The 26,558-nt window shown below is 40.7% G+C and overlaps 1 protein-coding gene across 1 annotated transcript; it reads right to left on the reverse strand.

The window, feature by feature from the left end:
- Positions 1-1,617: 1,617 nt before the first annotated feature.
- On the reverse strand, positions 1,618-2,556 carry LOC126176296 (craniofacial development protein 2-like). The gene has a single exon (XM_049923447.1). The coding sequence runs from the start codon at positions 2,554-2,556 to the stop codon at positions 1,618-1,620; it is 939 nt and encodes a 312-aa protein (XP_049779404.1).
- Between the last annotated feature and the right edge of the window lie 24,002 nt (positions 2,557-26,558).

Raw genomic sequence — 26,558 nt, forward strand, 5'->3', positions numbered from 1 at the left:
CAGAAGAGAGTAGATCGTAGCTGAGCGCTCACTGCATTAGCTTTGCTACACCTCGCTTCCAGTTCTTTCACTATGTTGCCATCCTGTGAGAATATGCATCCTAAATACTTGAAACCGTCCACCTGTTCTAACTTGGTTGCTCCTATTTGGCACTCAATCCGTTTATATTTCTTTCCCACTGACATTACTTTCGTTTTGGAGATGCTAATCTTCATACCATAGTCCTTACATTTCTGATCTAGCTCTGAAATATTACTTTGCAAACTTTCAATCGAATCTGCCATCACAACTAAGTCATCTGCATATGCAAGACAGCTTATTTTGTATTCACATATCTTAATCTCACCCAGCCAGTCTATTGTTTTCAACATATGATCCATAAATAATATGAGCAACAGTGGAGAGAGGTTGCAGCCTTTTCTTACCCCTGAAACTACTCTGAACCATGAACTCAATTTACCGTCAACTCTAACTGCTGCCTGACTATCCTTGTAAAGACCTTTAATTGCTTGCAAAAGTTTGCCTCCAATTCCATAATCTCGTAGAACAGACAATAATTTCCTCCTAGGAACTCGGTCATATTCCGTATCTAGATCTATAAAGCATAGATACAATTCCCTGTTCCATTCATAACACTCCTCCATTATTTGCCGTAAGCTAAAGATCTGGTCCTGACAACCTCTAAGAGGCCTAAACCCAAACTGATTTTCATCCAATTGGTCCTCAACTAATACTCGTGCTTTCCTTTCAACAATACCTGAGAAGATTTTTCCCACAACGCTGATTAAAGAGATACCTCTGTAGTTGTTACGATCTTTTCTGTTTCCATGTTTAAAGATTGTTGTGATTACTGCTTTTGTCCAGTCTGATGGAACCTGTCCCGACTCCCAGGCCAATTCAATTATCCTGTCTAGCCATTTAAGACCTGACATTCTACTGTAATTGATGAGTTCCGACTAAATTTCATCCACCCCAGCTGCTTTATTGCACTGCAATCTATTGACCATTTTCTCCACTTCCCCAAATGTGATCCTATTTCCATCATCATTCCTATCCCATTCTGCCTCGAAATCTGAAACATTACTGATCGTATTTTCACCTACATTGAACAACTCTTCAAAATATTCCCTCCATCTGCCCAAGGCATCCACAGGATTCACCAGCAGTTTTCCTGACCTGTCCAAAATACTTGTCATTTCCTTCTTACCTCCCTTTCGAAGACTGCTAATTACACTCCAGAATGGTTTTCCAGCAGCTTGACCCATAGTCTCCAACCTGTTTCCAAAGTCTTCCCAACATTTCTTCTTGGATGCTGCAGTTACCTGTTTGGCTTTGTTTCTTTCTTCAACATAACTTTCTCTGTCTACTTGAGTTATGGTATGTAGCCATTTTTGATACGCCTTCTTTTTCCTTTGACACGCTGCCTTGACTGAGTCATTTCACCAAGCTGTTTGCTTCATCCTACTTTTACACACTACTGCTCCAAGACATTCTTTAGCCACTTCTAGTACTGTGTCCCTGTACCTTGACCATTCCTTTTCCAATGACTGTAATTGACTACATTCAACTCACTGGTACCTTTCTGAGATCGCTGTTATGTACTTCTGCCTGATTTCCTTATCCTCCTACATATGGACCTGACTTCCTGCACCTCACAATCCCAATTTCACTGCAGATTAAATAATGATCAGTGTCATCAAAGAATCCCCTGAATACACGTGTGTCCCTCACAGCCTTCTTGAATTCCTGATCTGTTATTATATAGTCAATGACAGAACTGGTTCCCCTGCCTTCCCAAGTATACCGCTGAATGTTCTTGTGTTTAAAATAGGAGTATGTGATTATTAAGCCCATACCGGCACAGAAATCCAAGAGTTGTTTCCCGTTCCTGTTGGCATCCATATCCTCTCCAATTTTACCCATAACCTTTTCATACCGTTCTGCTCGATTTCCAATCCTGGCGTTAAAATCACCCATGAGCAGAACACTGTCCTTGTCCTTTACTCTAACAACTACATCACTGAGTGCCTCATAAAAACTATCCATCTTATCTTGATCTGTCCCTTCACAATGCGAATATACTGACACAATCCTAATTTTCTTGCTAGACACTGTCAAATCTATCCACATCAGTCGTTCGTTTACATACCTTATTGCAACTACGCTGGGTTCCATTTCTTTCCTGGTGTAAAGCCCTACACCCCATTGTGCTATTCCTGCTTTGACTCCTGACAGGTAGACCTTGTATTCTCCCACTTCCTTTTCTTTCTCTCCCCTTACCCGAATGTCACTAACAGCTAAAACGTCCAGCCCCATCTTACTTGCAGCCTCTGCCAGCTCTACCTTCTTCCCAGAGTAGCCCCCATTGATATTAATAGCTACCCATCTCATTACCATTTGTTTGCCAAGTCGTATCTTGGGAGTCCCTGGTTTGTCAGTTAGAGGTGAGACTCCGTCACCTCCAAAGGTCCGAGGCATTTTGCTCTGATTGTTGCCAGCATCATATTTAAAGTACCAGGGAAGCAGGTTGCTAGCCTTACTTGCCCCAAGTCCCATTGGTTTTTACCCCTAATGGCTGAGGGACTAACCGGTGTATTTGGTAGTCTTTGCCGTATGAGCACAAAGGTGACCACGGCTCAGAATATGTCCGAGATGCCCAGCCTTATTCCAAAGTAACTGGTATGCCGACTGTCGGGACCACTTACTTGGCCACTCATACGTTACCCGTGGTTCATGAACTAGGTCATGACTACAGGCACCCACACCATGAACCACCCAAAATCAGCTAAACATTTTAAATCAAATTGTCAAAGTCAACTTCTGATTGGTTTCGTAAATTGCAATAATCTGACAACACTCTTACCAATCCTAAAAGCAAATTTACAAAAATAACATACATGGGCTTAATATCTGATAACATTAATTAACTTTTCAAGAGTAACAATTTGACAATAGCCTTTACTACTAATAACCTTTTGCAGAATAGGCTGGAACATACAACTCATAACTTCAATAATTTCTATCTTAATTCCAGTGTTTATAAAATATTATGTAAAAATTGTGACAAATAGTACATTGGCCAGACAGGTAGGAACTTCACTACTCGTTACAAGGAACACACATCAGGTTCATCTCGTAATAAATAAGTATTTGGCCAACACCTATCACATCGCACTCACACAGAAGGAACATAATGATTAACTTAAAACTCCTTCACAATAAAACTAAAGTATTGTTACTTGGTGCATTAGAAGAGGCAGAAATTTATGTTCACTACAAAAGTAAACACTTATACATACTCAAGGAGCAACTAGACTTCAGAGAAAAATACTTCTGTGATCTTTTGGGAGACCTACTATAGAATATTCCTGCTCTTCCGTTTCTTTTTTATTCTGTGTTTTACTTTTTACAGAATATCTTCATGACTGTAACAAACATCATGCACTTTATTCTAAACTCTTGGATATTTTATTTCTTATAATTTTTACACGTGTCTATTATGAAAGACCCAGTTTGTGAGCAGTGCCTCACTTCATGAAGTGTGATTATCGTGCCCTAATCAAACTAAAGAACTGTCTTTATTCATTTCGTATTTATGCTTCTTTTGTTTCTCCAAATAATAATTTTAACTTCATTCTTTTGATATTTTACGGACTCTTCGTGACTGTAAACAACTGTAGTCACAGTATCGTTTAACCTTGGACTCTTATGCATTTACTTTACGTTTATGACTGTTTAAATTGATCCATGATGTATTATATCTTACATTTTGTACACTTAATTTATGGAATGTCTGCAAACTACTATGTTAACAGGTTTTTAAATCTGTTTCCACATGCTCATTGTTGTGTGTCTTCGACTACCTCGATTGCTCAATGAGATTTTCTGCCATACTTCTTTTGATGAAACTTATGTATTCTTTTTTTCCTTTTTGATACTTCACGTATTATAATTTTTTTGTCGTCTTGTTAGTTATTTTGTTAATGTCATATGGGAGACCTGATATATATTAGGACAGTTGTTCTATTTGAATGCCAATAGCTGGTAGTAACTAGTCGCTGTCATAGCTTTGAAATAGGCTACTGTGAAACGTGCTGATCGTCACCTCCACATCTCTACGATGATAGATAACAGCGTCAATGAAGCAGTATTTTCACTGGCACTACGACATAAGAGCAGTTAGCGTATATATAGCTCCATCTCCATTCACACCCACCATCTGCCATCATAGGCAGAATTTCTGTTTTCATTGTTTGTTATGTAAGATGTATTTTTTATATTACTAGACTGGTGCACAAAATTAAAGCAACAAACCTCTATTTTTTCTTCCTGAGTCGAAGTCACGATATAATCATACCAACTGTCAACTGATCTCCGTATGATCGTGTTCTGCACGGAAGATGTCATTTAGTTCAACGGACAATCACGCCAGCGATGACGTCAGGGCACCCAATAAACGGGGTGCTATTTGTTCCACATCCAAAGTCGCTGTGGTCACACTCGCAGACGGTTCAGTATGGCACAGACAAGACGTCTGCCAGGCACACTGCACTGGAGAGATGGAGGAATGAAAGCGGGACAGTCGTGAACCGATGTGGCCTCATGGCGTAAAGCGAATCGCTCTGCTTTTTCTCGGACGTGGTGACAATTTATAGAGACCGGAACTGTATCACAAAGACCATATCAGGGCCAACCACATGTGACATCAGAAAAATAACAGCGTTTTTTAGCTGTAAGCGCACAAAAGTACCGCTATGGTACTGTATGGAAACTGGCATCCGACCTCGCAGCATCCACTGGACGCGTTGTATCGAGGCAAACGGTGTACAGTAGCCTCCGACAGAGTTCCCTTCAATGTCAGAGACTTGCTGTATGTATACCTGTGACATGCATTCACAAAAAGGGAATGTCTACAGAGGAGTCGTCAACATAACTCCGCCACTGCCAGTCCCAAGCCTGGGGCCCCATCTCGCAAGTCATGGGGAAGGAGGAGGGGGAGGAGTAACAACCTCATAAAAAACCTGGGTCCATCTGGCTCCGGATGGTAGCACCCTGTTAGGGCCCCTACCTAGGGTTACAGACGAAGCCCAGCCAACAGTCTCGTACGCGGAAGAGGAACGTCGCTTCCCAACGGCAGAGAGAGCGGAAGAGCCACTGAAACATATCAGGTAGCGTGTAACGGAACTGAAATGATGGTGGGCTGACAGTAATTTGGAGCCCACGCGTCGGAAACGGGCGCGCTTGTGTGAGACTGCCAGGGAGTGCACCCTGATGCCATCTATTGGCGAAACTGGGAATTAGCGCTACCTGTCAGACAATGCACTAAGCTCTCGGAGTCAAATGTATTCTTTTTCTTGGTAATTATAAGTTATTACTGTATAATTTAATGTTGTAAAGCGCTAGTAGTAAATCATTATGACTGGTATGAACTCCAGGGTAATAAATATAAATATTCTTAAATACTAAATGATTTCGGTAAAAAGGTGGTAGGCGAACGCCCCCACTCTTGGTGATACGAGTGTAATAAGGGGTAGCTGGAGACACAGAGACTGAACAATGCAATGGCCTGGGGAGTGTTGATGTGATCGGACGTGTGTAACTGTGCTCACGCAAAAGTGATTGTGCAACAGAGAAGAGGCGAATATCGTCGCCGTTTTTGGAGTGAAACGCGACGAATGTTTGTTGAAGCCGCGTCTATGCCACTGGGGCTGATTGTAAGAGTCCCTGCGCCCAGATTTTATGGTGGACTTTCAGTAGCTTATACGAGTGCTACAGCTCGTAGTTCCAGCCGCCATTAAGGGCATGAGGCGTGAAGATCTGCGTTAGCCACATGCATGTCACCACCAGCACTGACACGTCTACCCAAGGCAAGACTGCTTGCAATTGTTAAGTCGAACTTTGTATACATGTAAAAGGAGAATACCAGTTTTCTTTTATGCAAGTGCAGAGGACAGAATATAGTAATTGGCAAAATTACGACGCATGTTGTGTTGTTCATTGTAAAGAGTAGTAACCTCAAACATAGTATAGTGAAATCAGACTGAGGCCACCATCGCCTCTTTCATTTACAATTCTTTTGGTTGTAGAATAGTTTAGCGTATAAGAATGTTGAAAAGAGCAATGGTCACACCAGAATGAGTCGCCTATTTATAGTTAATTAAATTTTTCTGAGTAACCTTTCAAGTAAAGTCACTTAACTAATTCTGTATCAATTGTCCAAAGAGTAATATCCAAAATCATTAAATAAGTTGAAGGATAGAATTTTGTTAACCCAAGTTGCATAAACTGTCTTGGTAGTAATTACCAAGCCAACTCACAGAAATTGAAAGAGTATTTGCTTTGTAGAATCATCTAGAATGATCATAAATAGTAATATTCAGAATTAAGTTTAAATTCAACTCAAGTCATTTCACTTTGAAACGAGCCAAAAATTGATTTATTTTTTGCTCCTTCAGAGCTGGCGACCTTAGTTATAAGTATTTTCAGGAGGATTCGACGGTAAGTCTACTGCTCTCGTCGTGCTGATAGGATTATCCACTGCTGCTAGCAGTGGTGATTGGATACATAAGCTCACTACCAAGTTAAGTGGGTCAGGTAGGCAGTGTTACCGTGTGAACTGTAGGGCACTGTAGGCCGTGGATCGAACCCGTTCAATCATCACAGCTCTTAGGGAAATAGTCCGGTTAGGAGTGTACTAATCATTAGGTAAATACTGGCGAGTAACGGTCAAAAATGTATACGCAAGTGAATTTAGCAAGGTCCACGTAGCACCTAGTTAATGTGGTGCAATGGCGAGGGTAGGAGTGGAGTAAAAGTGAGCTGAGCTTGTGGCAGCTGGGCTGTATTCAAATATTAACAACGTGAATTCACTACTACCTCTTACCATTAGGACTGAGCTATTTACAGTTAAAATACGTAGCAGTAAGCGCAAAGGCGTGACAGCTACAAGTCCGTATTGGTTTTATACGAGGGCAGTTCAATAAGTAATGCAACACATTTTTTTTTTTCGGCCAATTTTGGTTGAAATAACCGGAAATTTCTTGTGGAATATTTTCAAACATTCCCGCTTCGTCTCGTGTAGTTTCATTGACTTTCGACAGGTGGCAGCGCTGTACGGAGCTGTTAAAATGGCGTCTGTAACGGATGTGCGTTGCAAACAACGGGCAGTGATCGAGTTTCTTTTGGCGGAAAACCAGGGCATCTCAGATATTCATAGGCGCTTGCAGAATGTCTACGGTGATCTGGCAGTGGACCAAAGCACGGTGAGTCGTTGGGCAAAGCGTGTGTCATCATCGCCGCAAGGTCAAGCAAGACTGTCTGATCTCCCGCGTGCGGGCCGGCCGTGCACAGCTGTGACTCCTGCAATGGCGGAGCGTGCGAACACACACTCGTTCGAGATGATCGACGGATCACCATCAAACAACTCAGTGCTCAACTTGACATCTCTATTGGTAGTGCTGTCACAATTGTTCACCAGTTGGGATATTCAAAGGTTTGTTCCCGCTGGGTCCCTTGTTGTCTAACCGAACACTATAAAGAGCAAAGGAGAACCATCTGTGCGGAATTGCTTGCTCGTCATGTGGCTGAGGGTGACAATTTCTTGTCAAAGATTGTTACAGGCGATGAAACATTGGTTCATCACTTCGAACCTGAAACAAAACGGCAATCAATGGAGTGGCGCCACACCCACTCCTCTACCAAGAAAAAGTTTAAAGCCATACCCTCAGCCGGTAAATTCATAGTTACAGTCTTCTGGGACGCTGAAGGGGTTATTCTGTTCGATGTCCTTCCCCATGGTCAAACGATCAACTCTGAAGCGTATTGTGCTACTCTTCAGAAATTGAAGAAACGACTTCAGCGTGTTCGTAGGCACATAAATCTGAACGAACTTCTCCTTCTTCATGACAACGCAAGACCTCACACAAGTCTTCGCACCTGAGAGGAGCTCACAAAACTTAAGTGGACTGTTCTTCCTCATGCACCCTACAGCCCCGATCTCGCACCGTCGCATTTCCATATGTTTGGCCCAATGAAGGACGCAATCCGTGGGAGGCACTACGCTGATGATGAAGAAGTTATTGATGCAGTACGACGTTGGCTCCGACATCGACCAGTGGAATGGTACCGTGCAGGCATACAGGCCCTCATTTCAAGGTGGCGTAAGGCCGTAGCATTGAATGGAGATTACGTTGAAAAATAGTGTTGTGTAGCTAAAAGATTGGGGAATAACCTGGTGTATTTCAATGCTGAATAAAACAACCCTTGTTTCAGAAAGAAAAAAGTGTTGTATTAGTTATTGAACTGCCCTCGTACATACGGAATTAGGAAGCGGGTCATTCCGTCAGTGGAGGGGGTTAAAACAACCGAGTCAGTTGAGAACATACCCCATTTACTGATGGAAAGATTCGGCGGTTCGGTCCCAAGCGGCTTACTCTATGTTAGGCTACCAAAGGCGTCTGTGTCCCCATGTCAGGGGCGGCCTGAACACATCTACTGGGGCTAACAAATTCAGTCGTACAACTGGACGGACACGAGCCGTCCCATCAAAAAAACATTTTTTTAGCTCATGGGATGGATCGCACTATGGAATCGAGATTACTCCAGGGGGACAATCCCCCATTGACCGAGGTCGACGCAAGCAGGCATTCGGATTCTGTGGGACCTGCCAAAAAGTGCATAAGGGAAAAGTCGAAGCTCCCAAGAACCTCAAAGAAGATTAAAACTAAAAAGATTTTCAGAATTGGAACCATAAACGTACAGACAATGATTACGACTGGCAAACCTAATCAGGTAATAGATGAGATGAAACAGAGAAACATTGGAATATTAGCGATGCAAGAAACAAGATACACTGACGAAGATACAGTGGAGTCAGAAGGCTTCATAATGCTGAAGGGGAAACCAGGAGTTAAAGTGGGAAAGGAAAGACATACACCTAGATGCTTTGGTACAGGGTTCACAGTAGACAAAAGATACGAGGATGGCATAATGGAAATGAAGAGCAGGTCATAAAGGATATCAATACTGACATTTAAAGCAAGGAACAAAAAGTATAAAATAATAAATGGACATGAACCTACTATTGACAAGAACAGGAAAGACCAGAAAGTTGCAGGTAGTTTCTGGGAAGAGCTAGATGATACACTGAGAAACATACCCCTGAACTCTCTGGTAAACCATCATTGCCACGGGCAAAGGAAAAGCACAACTATCAATGGCTCCCAGAGGTACTTCTATATTGCAGTGGAACATAAACAGATCCTGATCACATTTGGAAGAATTGTGGCCCCTGATCGAGGAGAGACTGTTATGCACCTGCTTACAAGAAAACCATTTTAAGTCATTGACAATCTAGCATTAAGGGAAGAGTGATGTTACTGGAGATAGAGCTAAGGGTGGGGTCGCTGTTTTCATCAGTGGCAGGTGCCACTCCTTTCCTATTCCTGCTACAGCTGTACAAGAAGTTGCAGTGGAAGGTCTTGTAAGTAGGCTGTTTAGGTTCTTATATTGGTAATGCCACCGCCATGTAGCGCTCTGTATGAAAATCACATGCTGTGCTGTGTGAAGTCTGTGGCTGGGAGGTATTCTTGGAATTTGCTATTGTAGTGTTGGGCAGTTGGCTGTTAACAGCCCGTAGCGTTGCGCGGTTGGAGGTGAGCCGCCAGCAGTGGTGGATGTGCGGAGAGAGAGGGCGGAATTTTGAAAGCGGACGATCTGGACGTGTTTCCATCAGAAAGAGTAAATTTGTAATATTGAATATCATCGACTGATTTATAAATACAAATATATATATATATATATATATATATATATATATATATATATATATATATATAAAATCACTTTTGAACACTATTAAGGTAAATACATTGTTTGTTCTCTATCAAAATCTCTCATTTGCTAACTATGCCTATCAGTAGTTAGTGCATTCAGTAGTTCGAATCTTTTATTTGGCTGGCAGTAGTGGCGCTCGCTGTATTGCAGTAGTTAGAGTAACGAAGATTTTTGTGAGGTAAGTGATTTGTGAAACGTGTAGGTTAATGGTAGTCAGGGCCATTCTTTGTAGGGATTTTTGAAAGTCAAATTGCGTTGCGCTAAAAATATTGTGTCACTTTAGTGTTGATCAGAATAAGTAAAGAGATTAATGTCTGAGTACGTTCAGTTTTGCTCAGCTGTTTGAAAATCAAATAATGTAATTTATCAGCACAGTAATTCATTAATTTTTCTAAGAGGATGTTTCATATTTTCTAAGGAGACGTTTCATATGTCGACACTTAGCCGAGGATACCTCACTGGAATCTTCTAATTTTTTCTTGTTGTTGTGGTTGTTGTTGTTGTTGTTGTGGTCTTCAGTCCTGAGACTGGTTTGATGCAGCTCTCCATGCTACTCTCTCCTGTGCAAGCTTCTTCATCTCCCAGTCCCTACTGCAACCTACGTCCTTCCAATCTGCTTAGTGTATTCATCTCTTGGTCACCCTCTACGATTTTTACCCTACACGCTGCCCTCCAATACTAAATTGGTGATCCCTTGATGCCTCAGAACATGTCGTACCAACCGATCCCTTCTTCTGGTCAAGTTGTGCCACAAACTTCTCTTCTCCCCAATACTATTCAATACTTCCTCATTAGTTATGTGATCTACCCCTCTAATCTTCAGCATTCTTCTGTAGCACCACATTTCGAAAGCTTCTATTCTCTTCTTGTCCAAACTATTTATCGTCCATGTTTCACTTCCATACATGGCTACACTCCATACAAATACTTTCAGAAATGACTTCCTGACACTTAAATCTATACTCGTTGTTAACAAATTTCTCTTCTTCAGAAACGATTTCCTTGCCGTTGCCAGTCTACATTTTATATCCTCTCTACTTCGACCATCATCAGGTATTTTGCTTCACAAATAGAAAAACTCCTTTACTACTTTAAGTGTCTCATTTCCTAATCTAATTCCCTCAGCATCACCCAACTTAATTCGACTACATTCCATTATCCTCGTTTTGCTTTTGTTGATGTTCATCTTATATCCTCCTTTCAAGACACTGTCCATTCCATTCAACTGCTCTTCCAAGTCCTTTGCTGTCTCTGACAGAATTACAATGTCATCGGTGAACCTCAAAGTTTTTATTTCTTCTCCATGGATTTTAATACCCACTCCGAATTTTTCTTTTGTTTCCTTTACTGCTTGCTCAATATACAGATTGAAAACATCGGGGAGAGGCTACAACCCTGTCTTACTCCCTTTCCAACCACTGCTTCCCTTTCATGTCCCTCAACTCTTAGAACTGCCATCTGGTGTCTGTACAAATTGTAAATAGCCTTTCGCTCCCTGTATTTTACCCCTGCCACCTTTAGAATTTGAAAGAGAGTATTCCAGTCAACATTGTCAAAAGCTTTCTCTAAGTCTACAAATGCTAGAAACGTAGGTTTAACTTTCCTTAATCTTTCTTCTAAGATAGGTCGTAAGGTCAGTATTGCCTCACGTGTTCCAGTGTTTCTACGGAATCCAAACTGATCTTGCCCGAGGTCGGCTTCTACTAGTTTTTCCATTCGTCTGTAAAGAATTCGTGTTAGTATTTTGCAGCTGTGGCTTATTAAACTGATTGTTCTGTAATTTTCACATCTGTCAACACCTGCTTTCTTTGGGATTGGAATTATTATATTCTTCTTGAAGTCTGAGGGTATTTCGCCTCTTTCATACATCTTGCTCACCAGATGGTAGAGTTTTGACAGGACTGGCTCTCCGAAGGCCGTCAGTAGTTCCAATGGAATGTTGTCTACTCCGGCGGCCATGTTCCGACTCAGGTCTTTCAGTGCGCTGTCAAACTCTTCACGCAGTATCATATCTCCCATTTCATCTTCATCTACATCCTCTTCCATCTCCATAATATTGTCCTCAAGAACATCGCCACTGTATAGAGCCTCTATATACTCCTTCCACCTTTCTGCTTTCCCTTCTTTGCTTAGAACTGGGTTTCCATCTGAGCTCTTGATGTTCATACAAGTGGTTCTCTTATTTACAAAGGTCTCTTTAATTTTCCTGTAGGCAGTATCTATCTTACCCCTAGTGAGATAAGCCTCTACATCCTTACATTTGTCCTCTAGCCATCCCTGCTTAGCCATTCTGCACTTCCTGTCGATCTCATTTTTGAGAAGTTTGTATTCCTTTTTGCCTGCTTCATTTACTGCATTTTTATATTTTCTCCTTTCATCAATTGAATTCAATATTTCTTGTGTTACCCAAGGATTTCTACTAGCCCTCGTCTTTTTACCTACTTGATCCTCTGCTGCCTTCACTACTTCATCCTTCAAAGCTACCCATTCTTCTTCTACTGTATTTCTTTCCCCCATTCCTGTCAATCGTTTCCTTATGCTGTCCCAGAAACTCTGTATACCCTCCCGTTCTTTCAGTTTATCCAGGTCCCATCTCCTTAAAATCCCACCTTTTTGCAGTTTCTTCAGTTTTAATCTACAGGTCATAATCAATAGATTGTGGTCAGAGTCTACATCTGCCCCTGGAAATGTCTTACAATTTAAAACCTGGTTCCTAAATCTCGGTCTTACCATTATATAATCTATCTGATACCTTTTAGTATCTCCAGGGTTCTTCCATGTATACAAACTTCTTTCATGATTCTTAAACCAAGTGTTAGCTATGATTATGTTGTGCTCTGTAAAAATTCTACCAGGCGGCTTCCTCTTTTATTTCTTAGCCCCAATCCATATTCACCTACTACGTTTCCTTCTCTCCCTTTTCCTACACTCGAATTCCAGTCACCCATGACTATTAAATTTTCGTCTCCCTTTACTATCTGAATAATTTCTTTTATTTCATCATACATTTCTTCAATTTCTTCGTCCTGTGCAGAGCTAGATGGCATATAAACTTGTACTACTGTAGTAGGTGTGGGCTTCGTATCTATCTTGGCCACAACAATGCGTTCGCTGTGCTATTTCTAGTAGCTTACCCGCATTCCTATTTTCCTATTCATTATTAAACCTACTCCGGCATTACTCCTACTCGATTTTGTGTTTATAACCCTGTAGTCACCTGACCAGAAGTCTTGTTCCTCCTGCCACCGAACTTCACTATTTCCCACTATATCTAACTTTAACCTATGCATTTCCCTTTTTAAATTTTCTAACCTACCTGCCCGATTAAGGGATCTAACATTCCACGCTCCGACCCGTAGAACGTCAGTTTTCTTTCTCCTCATAACGACATCCTCTTGAGTAGTCCCCGCCTGGAGATCCGAATGGAGGACTATATTAACTCCGGAATATTTTACCCAACAGGACTCAATCATCATTTAATCATACAGATAAGCTGCATGCCCTCGGGAAAAATTATGGCTGTAGTTTCCCCTTGCTTTCAGCCATTTGCAGTGCCAGCACAGCAAGGCCGTTTTGGTTATTGTTACAAGGCCAGATCAGTCAATCATCCAGACTGTTGCCCCTGCAACTACTGAAAAGGCTGCTGCCCCTCTTCAGGAACCATACGTTTGTCTGGCCTCTCAACACATACCCCTCCGTTGTGGTTGTACCTACGGTACGGCTATCTGAATCGCTGAGGCACGCAAGCCTCCCCACCAATGGCAAGGTCCATGGTTCATGGTTTTTTTTTGTTGTAGTCTGTGTAATTAGTGTAGCTATTGTTTATTGCTAGCGCGTATTTATAGAGAGAATTTCCTTTGTGTTTTCTTATTTTGCTCTTCAAATTGTGCTTTTCTGTGTTGTCGTGTGAAATATTGTGACAATAATGGGGTGTGAAAAACGTAATACTATGCTCTAAAGTAAACGTAGAAATGACAGCGAAGACGAAAGCAGTGCGTCGGCACCACTATGTAGTGAATTAACAGACATTCAAAGTAGTAATTTGGTAACTGTGCATACGAAAATAGAGCGGTCTACAAATAATCGTGTAGACAGTGAAACAATTAGTGAACAGGGAAGCATTATCGATCGATCGGTCGGCAACAGCTCGCCTCAGGAAACCGAAATGACAGGACACAATCTCGCAAATACTGTAGATTCAGGTTTTGGGTCCTCACCGTTTTCTCAAATAAGTCAAGACACATTTTCTGCTTTTCAAAATGCGAATATTGCCCGTTCAAATGCAGTGCCGAATAGCATTGACGAACATGTTTCAGACACCAGTGCATTGTTATTACGGTTAATGCAACAAATGGGACAAAGGCTACAAGAGTTAGGCACAATGCTTGAACAAAATAAGAATCAAATGGGACAAAATCTTCAAAAGTTAGACACAATGGAACAAAATCAGAGACAAACACAGCAAAAGCTTCAAAAGTTAGACACAATGGAACAAAATCAGAGACAAACACAGCAAAAGCTTCAAAAGTTAGACACAATGGAACAAAATCTTCGGAAGTTAGACACCACACTTGAACAAACACGTGAAGATTTGACTACTGAGTTACAAAACATTGAATCGAAATGTTAAAAAGTCTGTAATGACGTAAAAACACCAATTTGTGAGCATTTTCAACCTATTTCTTCGCGGCATGAAAATGCATTAAAGAATCACGAATCAGCCATTAAGGAACTGCAAACTATTGTTCATGAAAATCATGAGAACTTGTGGGCTAAAATTGACTCAGTTGCATCTATCGATTCGGTTACGCTACTTGCAAAAACTCAGGAAAACTTAAAGGACACAGTAGATACTCTGAACATTGGTTCAGAAAGACACATGGAGGAAATTAGTTCATTATCAGAGAAAGTAGTCGAACTTTCGGATCAGCTAAATAATTTATCTACGAAGGTAGATGATAATCTGAATGACACAAGACCGGTAGTCTTTAATGATACAGAAGAGTATGAACAAATTAGAAAATTCAAACAAAATCAGAATCAAATTAATACGCAACACCAAAGAGAAATCCGGGAAGTACAAGATCAGTTGACACAGGTAATGCAAGAATTACATGTTTCAAAGGACACTCGCGCTCCAATGCGAGGAGAGGGACATAGAAATACGGAACAGCCACAAAATAATAACACAGGGCACTTTCGAAACTATGAAAGAAATTGGCAATGTCCACCGACTTTTGAGATGGAACCGCCGAAACGCAGTAACAATGACCAATATGCGACTTGCGGACATGATGATTTTGACTATAAGCTGTTTATTACTACACGTAAATTCAAAACATTTAAGAATTCCTGCAACGACATTCATCCACAAGCGTGGCTTCATCAATTCTTTCATTGTTTTCCTCTCAACTGGTCATTAGAGCACAGATTAGAATGTATGTGTGACTACTTGAAGAACGAACCAGCTGTAAGAATGCGATCAGTCATTCACGACTGAACAGTGAAGGAGAATTTTATCATGCCTTCCTCTCAGCATATTGGTCTCGAGCTACACAAGACCGAGTAAAACATAGCATCATAATGATGAAACATTTCGAACAATCTGAATTTTCCACACTTGGCTAATATTTCGAACACATGTTACATAAGAATCAGTATCTTTCAAACCCATGCAGCCCCTCAGAACTCATCCGCATTTGCTTAATCAAATTGCCTGAACATTTACGACATTTATTTTCGCGGGACGTTACAAAGATGACATTGAAGCTTTTCAGGGACTCTTACAATAATTGGAAATTGACACTGACAATCGCGGGACGCGAAAACAGGAACACAACAATTACAGGTCACATCCGTCACAATTCCGCGATGAAAGAAATAATAACTGGACACAACAAGGCTATTCTTACAACGCAAATCGTGAACAAAACAGACATCACCCATATGACAAGCGCTGGCTGAGAAATAGTTACAGAGAAAGATCGCATTTCCGTAGCAATGAATATGACAGAGACAACCATAGAAACAGACAATATGGCAACCAGAACCATTATTATCACGGGAGACAGAATAACTTCAGACGCAACGGTCCACTGTGCAGTGATAATTCAGGGAGAAGTTCTCCACCACTTAACCGACAAGAAAGAAACTACACGAACTACCGACATGACGACAGACGATATAATCATAACAACAGACCTGAATTTCATCAGAACTGGCGGGATTCCAACAGGGCTGGGCTCTCTGGGGAAGGTGAATTTGTAGAAGTTAGGTCTCCTAATCCCAACAACGATGAGCGCCAACAAAGAGACAGACAATGACTCGCACCGCAGGCAGCCATGTGCGCCGGCTGGCTGGGAGAAAAATAACATAGCTAAACTTGAGAAAAATTGCAGTACTCTTTACCGACGTATACCACACGATATTTGCGTTCAAGTTGAAACTCTGAGTACTGTGAAGAGTAAAGGATTGCACCACATTTCACATGTAAAACCGTTTATTGAAAGATAATCTGCTTTTTAACTTAGTGTTTGCCATAAAATTTTTCACTTCATGCTACTAGTACACGTTGTCACACTTAGAAACTCTTATCATGCAACAATGTTTTGAAGTTAAATATCCAGTCAAGAACCAAGAGAACTTTTTTAAACTTAAATTACGAATCCATTGTTATAGTGAACAGACAACACAGTGTTGTTATTTGTACATTCTTGCTTGTTAGTTTCACAATTATGCAATGACTATCAGGCTTACATAGTTAGAACATATCACAGTACTGCTAATGAGATTTTACTGCATCATTTTGGTTTACTTGAAAATACATTATGGATTTAAAAAGCTTTCTAAGAGATACCAGATGACACAGTGGTTTTTTATTTGACAGCTACATGACTATATCAAGACGCTACTAATGTGTGACACAATTTACATTGTTGCTTTTTGGGTGTATCTGTTTTATATCTGCACAGTTTTTCTGTATTATTCTGGAAAGTAAACGATGTTTTAGTAGCACCTTTTGTGGTATAGCTACAATGAGACAGCCTTTTCCCTAGCACATCAACACGTTACATTATAGTACTTTCATGATCACGGTAATGTACGTAATAACTACGATATCTACACACAAAGCTTTTCACTTTTTTTTATGATGTAAGTACATTGACTTCAGCAGAACTTTGCTGACAGAGGACGATAACTACGACACTTCCACAGAATTATCTTACAGCAAGACGCACATTTAGCGCTACAGGACACGCATTTGAGTGATTAATTTTGTACTTAAACCATTTATTTTTAAAGATTCTTGAATTACAAAGAAAGTTTTCCGTGATACATTTCATTCCATTGCTGTAATCTGTAACACCTGAGGGTATAATTACATTAATCCTCATAGGGATACATGCTTACTTTTTGTACTATGTGTTTCGCAAGCACAAGGAGCCCTAGCTAATATGGTATTTGCTTATACAACTTTACACGTCGGTACCATATTTCCCTAACACAGAATTACACAGCTATCTGATTATTTAACAGAGACACAAACATTTTTTTACGATGTATATGACACATGTTTACGAAATTACACAGTTGGATAACTTCACACCTATAAAATTGTATTTTGTCTGTACTTTGTGAACTGTTCATATTTTTTTCAGAACCATTGTGGTACTATGAGAGCTTTAAATGCTATATTTGGTATGGGATCACAATTTTTAATGTATGTTTGAGGTAGATGACACTATTGAAAAGAGCAGAAAATTTTTTTAGGTTTTGAAATTATTGCAGAAAGGTACGACACTTTGAGAGTTGCCTGAGTTTTTATAATGTTATTATTACTATGACAATGTGTATTATGCTGTTGAGGTATGTTTATGATCAATAAGCTGATGCTATATGAGGAATTTGATTATGCTACATATTTATTATGATTAAATATTGAAGAAGTGTCGACGAATATGTATATGTGTAATAAGGTAAGGAATAATGAGTAGTGGTTAGGGACTCTGACTTGAATCGTACTTTAAGAGTTATGAAATGTGTGTAAATGCGTGAATGTATCAAAATGGCGGCGAAAATTCGTTGGACACTCTTATATTTATAGGATTTTGTTTCTACAGATTTGTAACGCAAATATTTCGACCTGTGAAATTTTATTTGTATGAAACTGTCACTGTAGTGGAAACTGATGTCATAAATTTTTCGGTAAGGAAGGTAGGTTACTGCAAGCATCCAGCTGCGCAACAGTTGCCTGGAAAAAAAGCCATTAGTGTGTGCCGTTCAGAGGCACAGGTGGAGAACAAAAGAGTCCATTATCCTCCTTATTGACATTTCTTTGTAGAAAGCATCGCAAATACGACATGCCCAAACTTGAAAACATATGATTACACTGTGGAGCTCTTAATTTATGATATTTACTAAATTGCCTAATGAAATGATGAGAAACATTTTTACATCTATTGTCTTTCTAGTTGAGAGATTTTTTACAGCCTTTGGAGACGCCATTTGCCTAGTGAATGACGTTTCACACATTGTTTTGTATGTATTTGCTCATTTCGTTTAATATCTAGTTTCTAGCTGCACTGCAGCATTGGTTAAAATAAAATTTAATAGATGTACTAAAATAGATATTTTATGCCGACAGATCCAGTAAATAATAATTTTATGATTTACGTCCAAAAAAACAAGGAGCACAAAAAGATATTTCCACTTCACAGGAATTGCATACATAATTTTTGTCAATGACTTGGTAACTTGTCTGCTAGAGTAAGTTACAGTGATGCATCACTCTACTGTTAAGATGTGACATAGGTATTAGATATGGCCATCTTTACTGTAATATTTATTCTGCTTGAGCTTTGTCATGTTTAGATATAAGTTATTCCATTTTCTGCTGCTGTTTGTCAGGCATAGTGCTACTAAATTTCACTTTGTATTACTCTGTTAAGCCATTTTTACTACTGATTTATTTTTCTTGTTGCTGCACATTTCCTTATATTAGTTGTAACATTGCATTTGCTTTGCTAATTTAGATATACTGCTGCTTGATTTAGCAATTTGCATTTTTTGTCATTGCTGTTTGTGTTAATATGTTGTGTGTTGCTCCATTGCCTCGCCCCTTAGTTTATGCATCTGAGCTCAGTAGATTTAGGTTAGCTTAAGAGGGGTAGACTGTATAAGAGAATGAGTTGCGATGAATTGGAAGAAATTCATTGAGAAGTTATATAAAAAAGGTATGGGAAGCAGGTATAGATAGGACTTTTTGGGAATAATGATGAACGAAGGGAGATCTCCAAGAAAAAAAAGTTTAGTTTGCAAAATACTGCAGTACCAAATGTTACACTGAAAACGAACCCTGTCCTTTCCTTTTGTGTTATCCCTCTATGTGTTTGTGTACCCTTGTGTATTTGTGATTTTCCTGTCTTGATGTGTTTAGCTAATAAGAGTTATGTTGTAGAATTTTTCTAATAATATGTTATTTACTTTATAGAGATGTTTAGACATTATTAATTCTGTTCTGTTTTAATGCTCATGTGTGAAATTAATGTTTCAAAACTATTTTCATTATTTTATATATTTACTTATGTCATAATTCCTGTAACACTGATGTATATGTCTATTTCTATTCTTTTGTAAAGCCTGTACTACTACAAATGTTATGTGTATTGTTATGTTCTTTAATGATGTATTTTGTACCTTTGTAATTGTATTCTTATGTTGTAAATTTATAATTGAATAGACACCAGTTCTTCAAATTAAGTATCAATTCACTGCACACATTTCCGTTGGTCATAGTATATGCACAATATGTGAGAAGTTGGGACTTTTAGTGTTTGCATGTGTGTTGATAATTCAGTGAGGGACTGGTTAAGGGCATTGCTGGTTCTAAGGACAATTCCAAAAACTTTGTGAGTGCACAAGTGGTGCTTTATGGACTTGCTATATAGAGCAAGGATCTTCGATGGTGCACCTCCACAGTCGCAACAGATGGCTGCTGGCCATCTCTACAAGGACTGAAGTGGGTGTGCACCTTCGGTGGAACACCAATACCATTATTTCTACAAGGACTGCAGTAGGTCTGCACCTCTGGTGGCCCACCAATACCATAATCTTTACTAGGACTACAATGCGTCTGCTCTGTGATGACCTACCAACCAATATTCTTCAAAACTTCGACTGACTCTGCTGTGGGTTTGCTCTGTTGTGGCCCATTACCTGTCTGCATGTCAAGAGTCAGCACTGTCTTTCCGTCGGAAGGACAACACTACTTCTTCAAGACTGCATGGAAATCCACTACTTCCGTGTGCATTTTCTTTTACTGATCAGACTTTATGAAAAACACTGCGATTTTACTATGATGAACAATCAGGACTGTCTTTATGGACTCTGAGAAAATTTTAGCTTTTGACCAACACTGTATCAATAAGAGTGTGCGTTTGATTCTTTTGTTACTGTTATTGTGAAAAATTTGTTACAAATATGTATTGGCCAGTGCCTAAAACAATTTCTAAAGTTTTTTTTGGGTAGCATGGGGGCTATGTAAGTAGGCTGTTTAGGTTCTTATATTGGTAACGCCACCGCCACATAGCGCTCTGTATGAATATCACTGGCTGTGCTGTGTGCAGTCTGTGGCTGGGTGGCATTGTTGGAATTTGCTATTGTAGTGTTGGGCAGTTGGCTGTTAACAGCGCGTAGCGTTTCGCAGTTGGAGGTGAGCCGCCAGCAGTGGTGGATGTGGGGAGAGAATTGGCGGACTTTTGAGAGCGGACGATTTGGACGTGTGACCATCAGAAAGAGTAAATTTGTATTATTGGATATCATCGTCTGATATATATACGTATTTTATCACGTTTTTACACTATTAAGGTAAATACATTGTTTGTTCTCTATCAAAATCTTCCATTTGCTAACTATGCCTATCAGTAGTTAGTGCGTTCAGTAGTTTGAATCTTTTATTTGGCTGGCAGTAGTGGCGCTCGCTGTATTGCAGTAGTTCGAGTAACGAAGATTTTTGCGAGGTAAGTGATTTGTGAAACGTATAGATTAATGTTAGTCAGGGCCATTCTTTTGTAGAGATTTTTGAAAGTCAGATTGCGTTCCGCTAAAAATATTGTGTGTCAGTTTAGTGTTGATTAGAATAAGTAAAGAGAGTACTGTCTGAGTACCTTCAGTTTTGCTCAGCTCTTTGAAAATCAAATAATGTAAGTGGTTTATCAGCACAGAAATTCATTAATTTTTCTAAGGGGTTGTTTCAGTCTGACACCAGCACATCTTTTAATGTGCTCTTTGTATGTTTCACTTCATCATGACCCATTGGATGCAAATGCTCTGACAGAGCTCTTTCGGGCACTCCCCTGCTTGATCCTCCTCATGGTTGACTACAGTGCACATAAGGTACTGTGGGGCTCAGCTACCGCATGTCCCAGAGATCATATTATTGACCTCCTTGTCCATTACGGGAGTATCTGGCTTTGCTTGGTCAGACGGCATTATTCTACAGTTACACTGAAAAACATACCATGTGGACATGTAAAGATGCTCATAGTAGATTATAATGCAGAGACTGGAAGAGAGAAGCAACATAAAGAGTAGTGGGCGAGTACCCTGCACCCAGAGGACAAACAGAAATGGAGAATGAGTAATTGAACTGTGTCGAGAACACGAAGTGAGATTGGTGACAACACACTTCAGGGCCAAACCGTGTAAGAGAAAGACATGTGCAACCCGTGCACATGCCTTGTGTAATTCAAAATTGACCACATAGCAATCAGCTTGATAAATGCTAAAGAGAAGGAAGAACACAAGAATAGAATCGGATCACTGTCTTACAGAAGTTAAGTGCCTTTGGATTCCAAAAGGGACAGACTACCACAGACCAATAGAAGAACAGAAAACATAAAGGTAGACGGAGACAAGTTAAGACACAATCGATCTAACTATATATGACGGTACTATCTGTTCCCGAAAGAACAGTTACTGTGGATGACCATGCAGCTTTGCTAGAAATGAAATGGTAGTTAAATGGACACCCTAGCTGCAAACAGGCGTTGATGTACTTCATTGGGGACATATTGAAAATGTGTGCCCCGACCGGGACTCGAACCCGAGATCTCCTGCTTACATGGCAGATGCTCTATCCATCTAAAGAGAAGGAAGAACACAAGAATAGAATCGGATCACTGTCTTACAGAAGTTAAGTGCCTTTGGATTCCAAACAGGGACAGACTGCCACAGACCAATAGAAGAACAGAAAACATAAAGGTAGACGGAGACAAGTTAAGACACAATCGATCTAACTATATATGACAGTACTATCTGTTCCCGAAAGAACAGTTCCTGTGGATGACCATGCAGCTTTGCTAGAAATGAAATGGTAGTTAAATGGACACCCTAGCTGCAAACAGGCGTTGATGTACTTCATTGGGGACATATTGAAAATGTGTGCCCCGACCGGGACTCGAACCCGAGATCTCCTGCTTACATGGCAGATGCTCTATCCATCTAAAGAGAAGGAAGAACACAAGAATAGAATCGGATCACTGTCTTACAGAAGTTAAGTGCCTTTGGATTCCAAACAGGGACAGACTGCCACAGACCAATAGAAGAACAGAAAACATAAAGGTAGACGGAGACAAGTTAAGACACAATCGATCTAATTATACATGACGGTACTATCTGTTCCCGAAAGAACAGTTACCGTGGATGACCATGCAGCTTTGCTAGAAATGAAATGATAATTAAATGGACACCCTAGCTGCAAACAGGCGTTGATGTACTTCATTGGGGACATGTTGAAAATGTCATCCACGGTAAGTGTTCTTTCGGGAACAGATACTACCGTCGTATACAGTTAAAATATGGCTTCCCGGCCATTGACCTTCTTGTGCGAACGCACACGCTAAGCCCGAACTCGTGCGGGACTTGGTAGATTAATCTGCCACGAGTAATGAGTATGATGCGCAAATATCTATTAGGCGCACTACGAATGTAGTGGTGTGGACATGTTGGGAATGTGGATCTCACGGGGAGCATGCAAGGGATAAGTCTCTGCAGACGCACTATCCGCTGTGCCCGCGGTGACTCAGATGGATAGAGCGTCTGCCATGTAAGCAGGAGATCCCGGGTTCTAGTCCCGGTCGGAGCACAAATTGTCAACATGTCCCCAATGAAGTACATCAACGCCTGTTTACAGCTAGGGTGTACATTTAATTATCATTTCACAATCGATCTAGATTTGAGGAAGGAATTGAATCATTCAATGAATGGGATGACATGAAGCGAAATATGGCAAAACAGACTGAACTATGGGGAAAGGAACAAAATAAAGGGAAGCACTGGTGGTGGAACATGGAATGTAGAGACTCGCAGGAATGCCTGGAGAGACTGGAGCAGCAAAAAGGACCCGGAAAGATGGAAAGTTTTCCTAGGACCAAGAAAGGAAGTGGCCCGAACAATAACATGGACCAGAAGACAGAAGACGAAGCAGGAACTGGACGAGATTGAGACTAAGTTCAGGAAAAACAAGGATAAACAACAACAGGCACTTTTTCGGGAAATTGAAAAAGAGTCTGATTGGATACAAGGGCAGAGAACTGTTTATAAGAGATAAGAAAGGGGAGCTGGCTGTTAGTGCGAAGGAGATTTTTGCAGAGCACTTTCACGACCTGCTGAACTGTGAACCACATGAAGAAGATCTGGAATTGAGGGGTCACACAGAAGAGAGAGAGCCACGCCATCCTGCCCGGGATGAAGTCACACATGCCATAAGCGATCTAAAGAATAGTAATTCAACTCAAGAAGATGGTATTGCAGCCTAGATGATAAAGTGGGGATACAACAAAGCAACAGACAACATGACCAACATAATACACCAGATCTGGAGAGCAAAGATGTTGCCAGAAGGATGGAAGAATGCACTTGTATTACCAATACATAGAAAAGGAGACAAGAGAATGCAAACAACTACAGAGGAATATCGCTATTAGAGGTCGTATACAAGGTTCTGTCAAAACTATTGCTCAAGTGAGTAGAAGAACAGGTAGAAAGTACAGTTGGCGACTACCAAGCGGGATTCAGGAAGGGGAGAGGTTGTATACAACAGATATTTATCCTGATGCAACTGATAGAAACTAGGGCCTTAAAAAACAAAAAGTCAGCAATAACCTTCGTGGACTTCACAAAGACATATGACTCCATCGACAGACAGACTCTTGTTAGGATCATGAAGAACAGAGGACTTGATGGAACTACACAATAACTCATAAAATAAATTCTGACAGACACATAGGCAAGGGTGAGATTCAGAGGAGAACTGTCAGAAGAATTTTCGATCAAAACTGGTGTTAAACAGGGAGATGGATTGTCACCATTGTTGTTCAATATAGCACTGGACGAAGTGATCAGGCAGTGGAGAGCAATAAACTAGGAAATGGGAATACCAAAGACCCCTGTGGGGGACAAAAAGGACAACACGGCTCAAGTGGACTGCCTAGCCTTTGCAGATGACATAGCAAGAGTAATTGAGACGTAAGAAGACGCAAAGACACAACTCGACATCTTAAGTAAGGTAGCCAGAAAGGTGGGACTAAGGGTCGCCTATAACAGGAGAAAGACGTTAAATACCACTGCAGACTGGGAAACACCGGAAGGCACTGTGCAAAATTCTAGACCCCAAAAGTGGTGGAGAGAGCTGGATGCGAAGACCTGGGGAAGAATTATACCGGAACATGAGAACAATATCCGGGGAAATCAGACTCGAAAGGGCAAGATTTGCTGGACATGTGGACAGAATGACGAAGAGAGTGTGGGAAACAACAGGGAGGACAAGGGGAAAGGCAGGAACAAAGAGGGTTGTTGAACTTCGGAAGGACTGGTTAGAATTGGGGATCAAGGTCTAAGGAAAGGAAAAATGGAGGAACAAATATACACCGACCAATATGCCGGAGATCAATGACAGAGGAGAATACAGGAAAAGATTAGAGTGTCACCAGTGGAGCCGACAGGAGAAACGGACACTGAAGATCTCGGAAGAAGAGTGGGAGAGAAGAAGAGAAAGAATGAAGAGGCTGTGGGAGAAGAACAGGAAAGTGCAGTCCACGAAGGGCCTACCCGTGGTCATACAGAGGCCGTAACGCAAGAAGAAGAAGAAGAAGATGAAGAGTCGTCAACATGCCACCTGGACGGTCGAACAGTGGGCCGATGTTCTTCTCACAGATGAGTGCCGACTTGGTCTGCGAAGTGATTCCCTACGAATTCGCCTCTCTAGAACAGCTCCTCATGAAAATGACGAGTGAACCGGTAAGATTTAACTGCTGTCAGTTATCGTACCAAGATCTCGGGACTTCTCGTGCGGTTGTTTCGAGGTGCTGTGGGCCCAGACTTAGTGCTGATGGACAATAATGCTAGACCTCATAGAGAACGGGTGTCTGATGTTTCCTTTCAAACGGAAGATATTGCACACATGACGTGGCCTGCTCGCTCTTCCGATTTGAATCACATAGAACATGTCTGGGATGCACTGCGGAGGCAGGCTGCATCACATCAGCATACACCGACCACTCCCCAAGACTTGTGAGCAGCTCTGCAGGAAGAACGGCGTTATCGCCTCAACATGAGATTGATGGCACCATTCACAGCATGTGCCGTCGTTGTTAGGCCTGAGTTGCTGCCAGAGGTGATAACACCTCATACTGAGCGCATTTATCAGTTGCATTGCGCGTGTAAATCCGAACCCTTTAGTGACCAAATTATTTCCAGAAGCTGTAGACTTTTTATGAACAGTTTATTGGGCTAAGGAACCATTCATAAACTCATAGTTTAAATCTTGAAAGTGAGAGTTTAGCCTACGAGTATAAAAAAATTAGTGGGAACTATTGTTCCCACCGAACTCTGGAGTAACTTCTCTTGGCAATTTAAAAAAAATGTATATCCTTTATTTTTAATACAAAAATCATGTTAAACACAACATTTATATTTGTATTGGTTCATATTGTCCTTCGAGTTCACTGAGGTGATGTACTGTGGAACTTAGAGAAGCATGGTGCTAAACACAAAGGTACACGACAGTTGCTGCACATTCTTATTCTCTTTTCTTTGTTCTTGGTGCTACATTTGCGGCATCTTCTGTTTGCTGTACCTTTTGTAGACAAATGAGTTCCAACGTTCTCCAGACGAACTTCATCTGGCACTCCAGACCTGCTCCGTTTCTGGTGATTGAAAATGAACGGGCCTTCCTCTTCGTTTATGACTTGAGAATCAAGAGATAAGCTGCCTTGCCAAGTGCAATCTAAATGTTAGCTGGTCTGCTTCTGTCTTCTGTAGCTTCCACATAATGTAGGAATTGACAACTGCCAAATCTACAAGAAAGAAAAATAGTCTGTGCCACCACCTCCATGAACGATGGCCTACAGCATACCGTTCACGCAGGTGATGAAATCTATCCATTCCTCCCATTATTTTATTATACTCTGTCACAGACAATGGGCAGAATACTTCACTTCTGCTTCCATCTTTGTTTCTTCTCAAAACAATTGTAATGTGTTTGAATTGTGGTAATTTGATAGTATACAAACAGGTTTGCTATCCTGCCACCTCACTGCTGCAACACATGACCTGACAGCAAATACGAATTCTCCCCTGCTAAGTCTAAAATTTCTCTTTTCAGCATATCTGTGAAGTATTTTGTGACCCAAAATCATCATCAGAGTCAGAATCGATATCTGAAT

This window comes from Schistocerca cancellata, chromosome 3 (assembly GCF_023864275.1).
Source record: "Schistocerca cancellata isolate TAMUIC-IGC-003103 chromosome 3, iqSchCanc2.1, whole genome shotgun sequence".
Taxonomy (NCBI): domain Eukaryota; kingdom Metazoa; phylum Arthropoda; class Insecta; order Orthoptera; family Acrididae; genus Schistocerca; species Schistocerca cancellata.

Excerpts from the sequence above, each read along its gene's own strand:
- LOC126176296 (XM_049923447.1), bottom strand. The coding sequence starts at position 2,556 with ATGGGACTTGGGGCAAGTAAGGCTAGCAACCTGCTTCCCTGGTACTTT.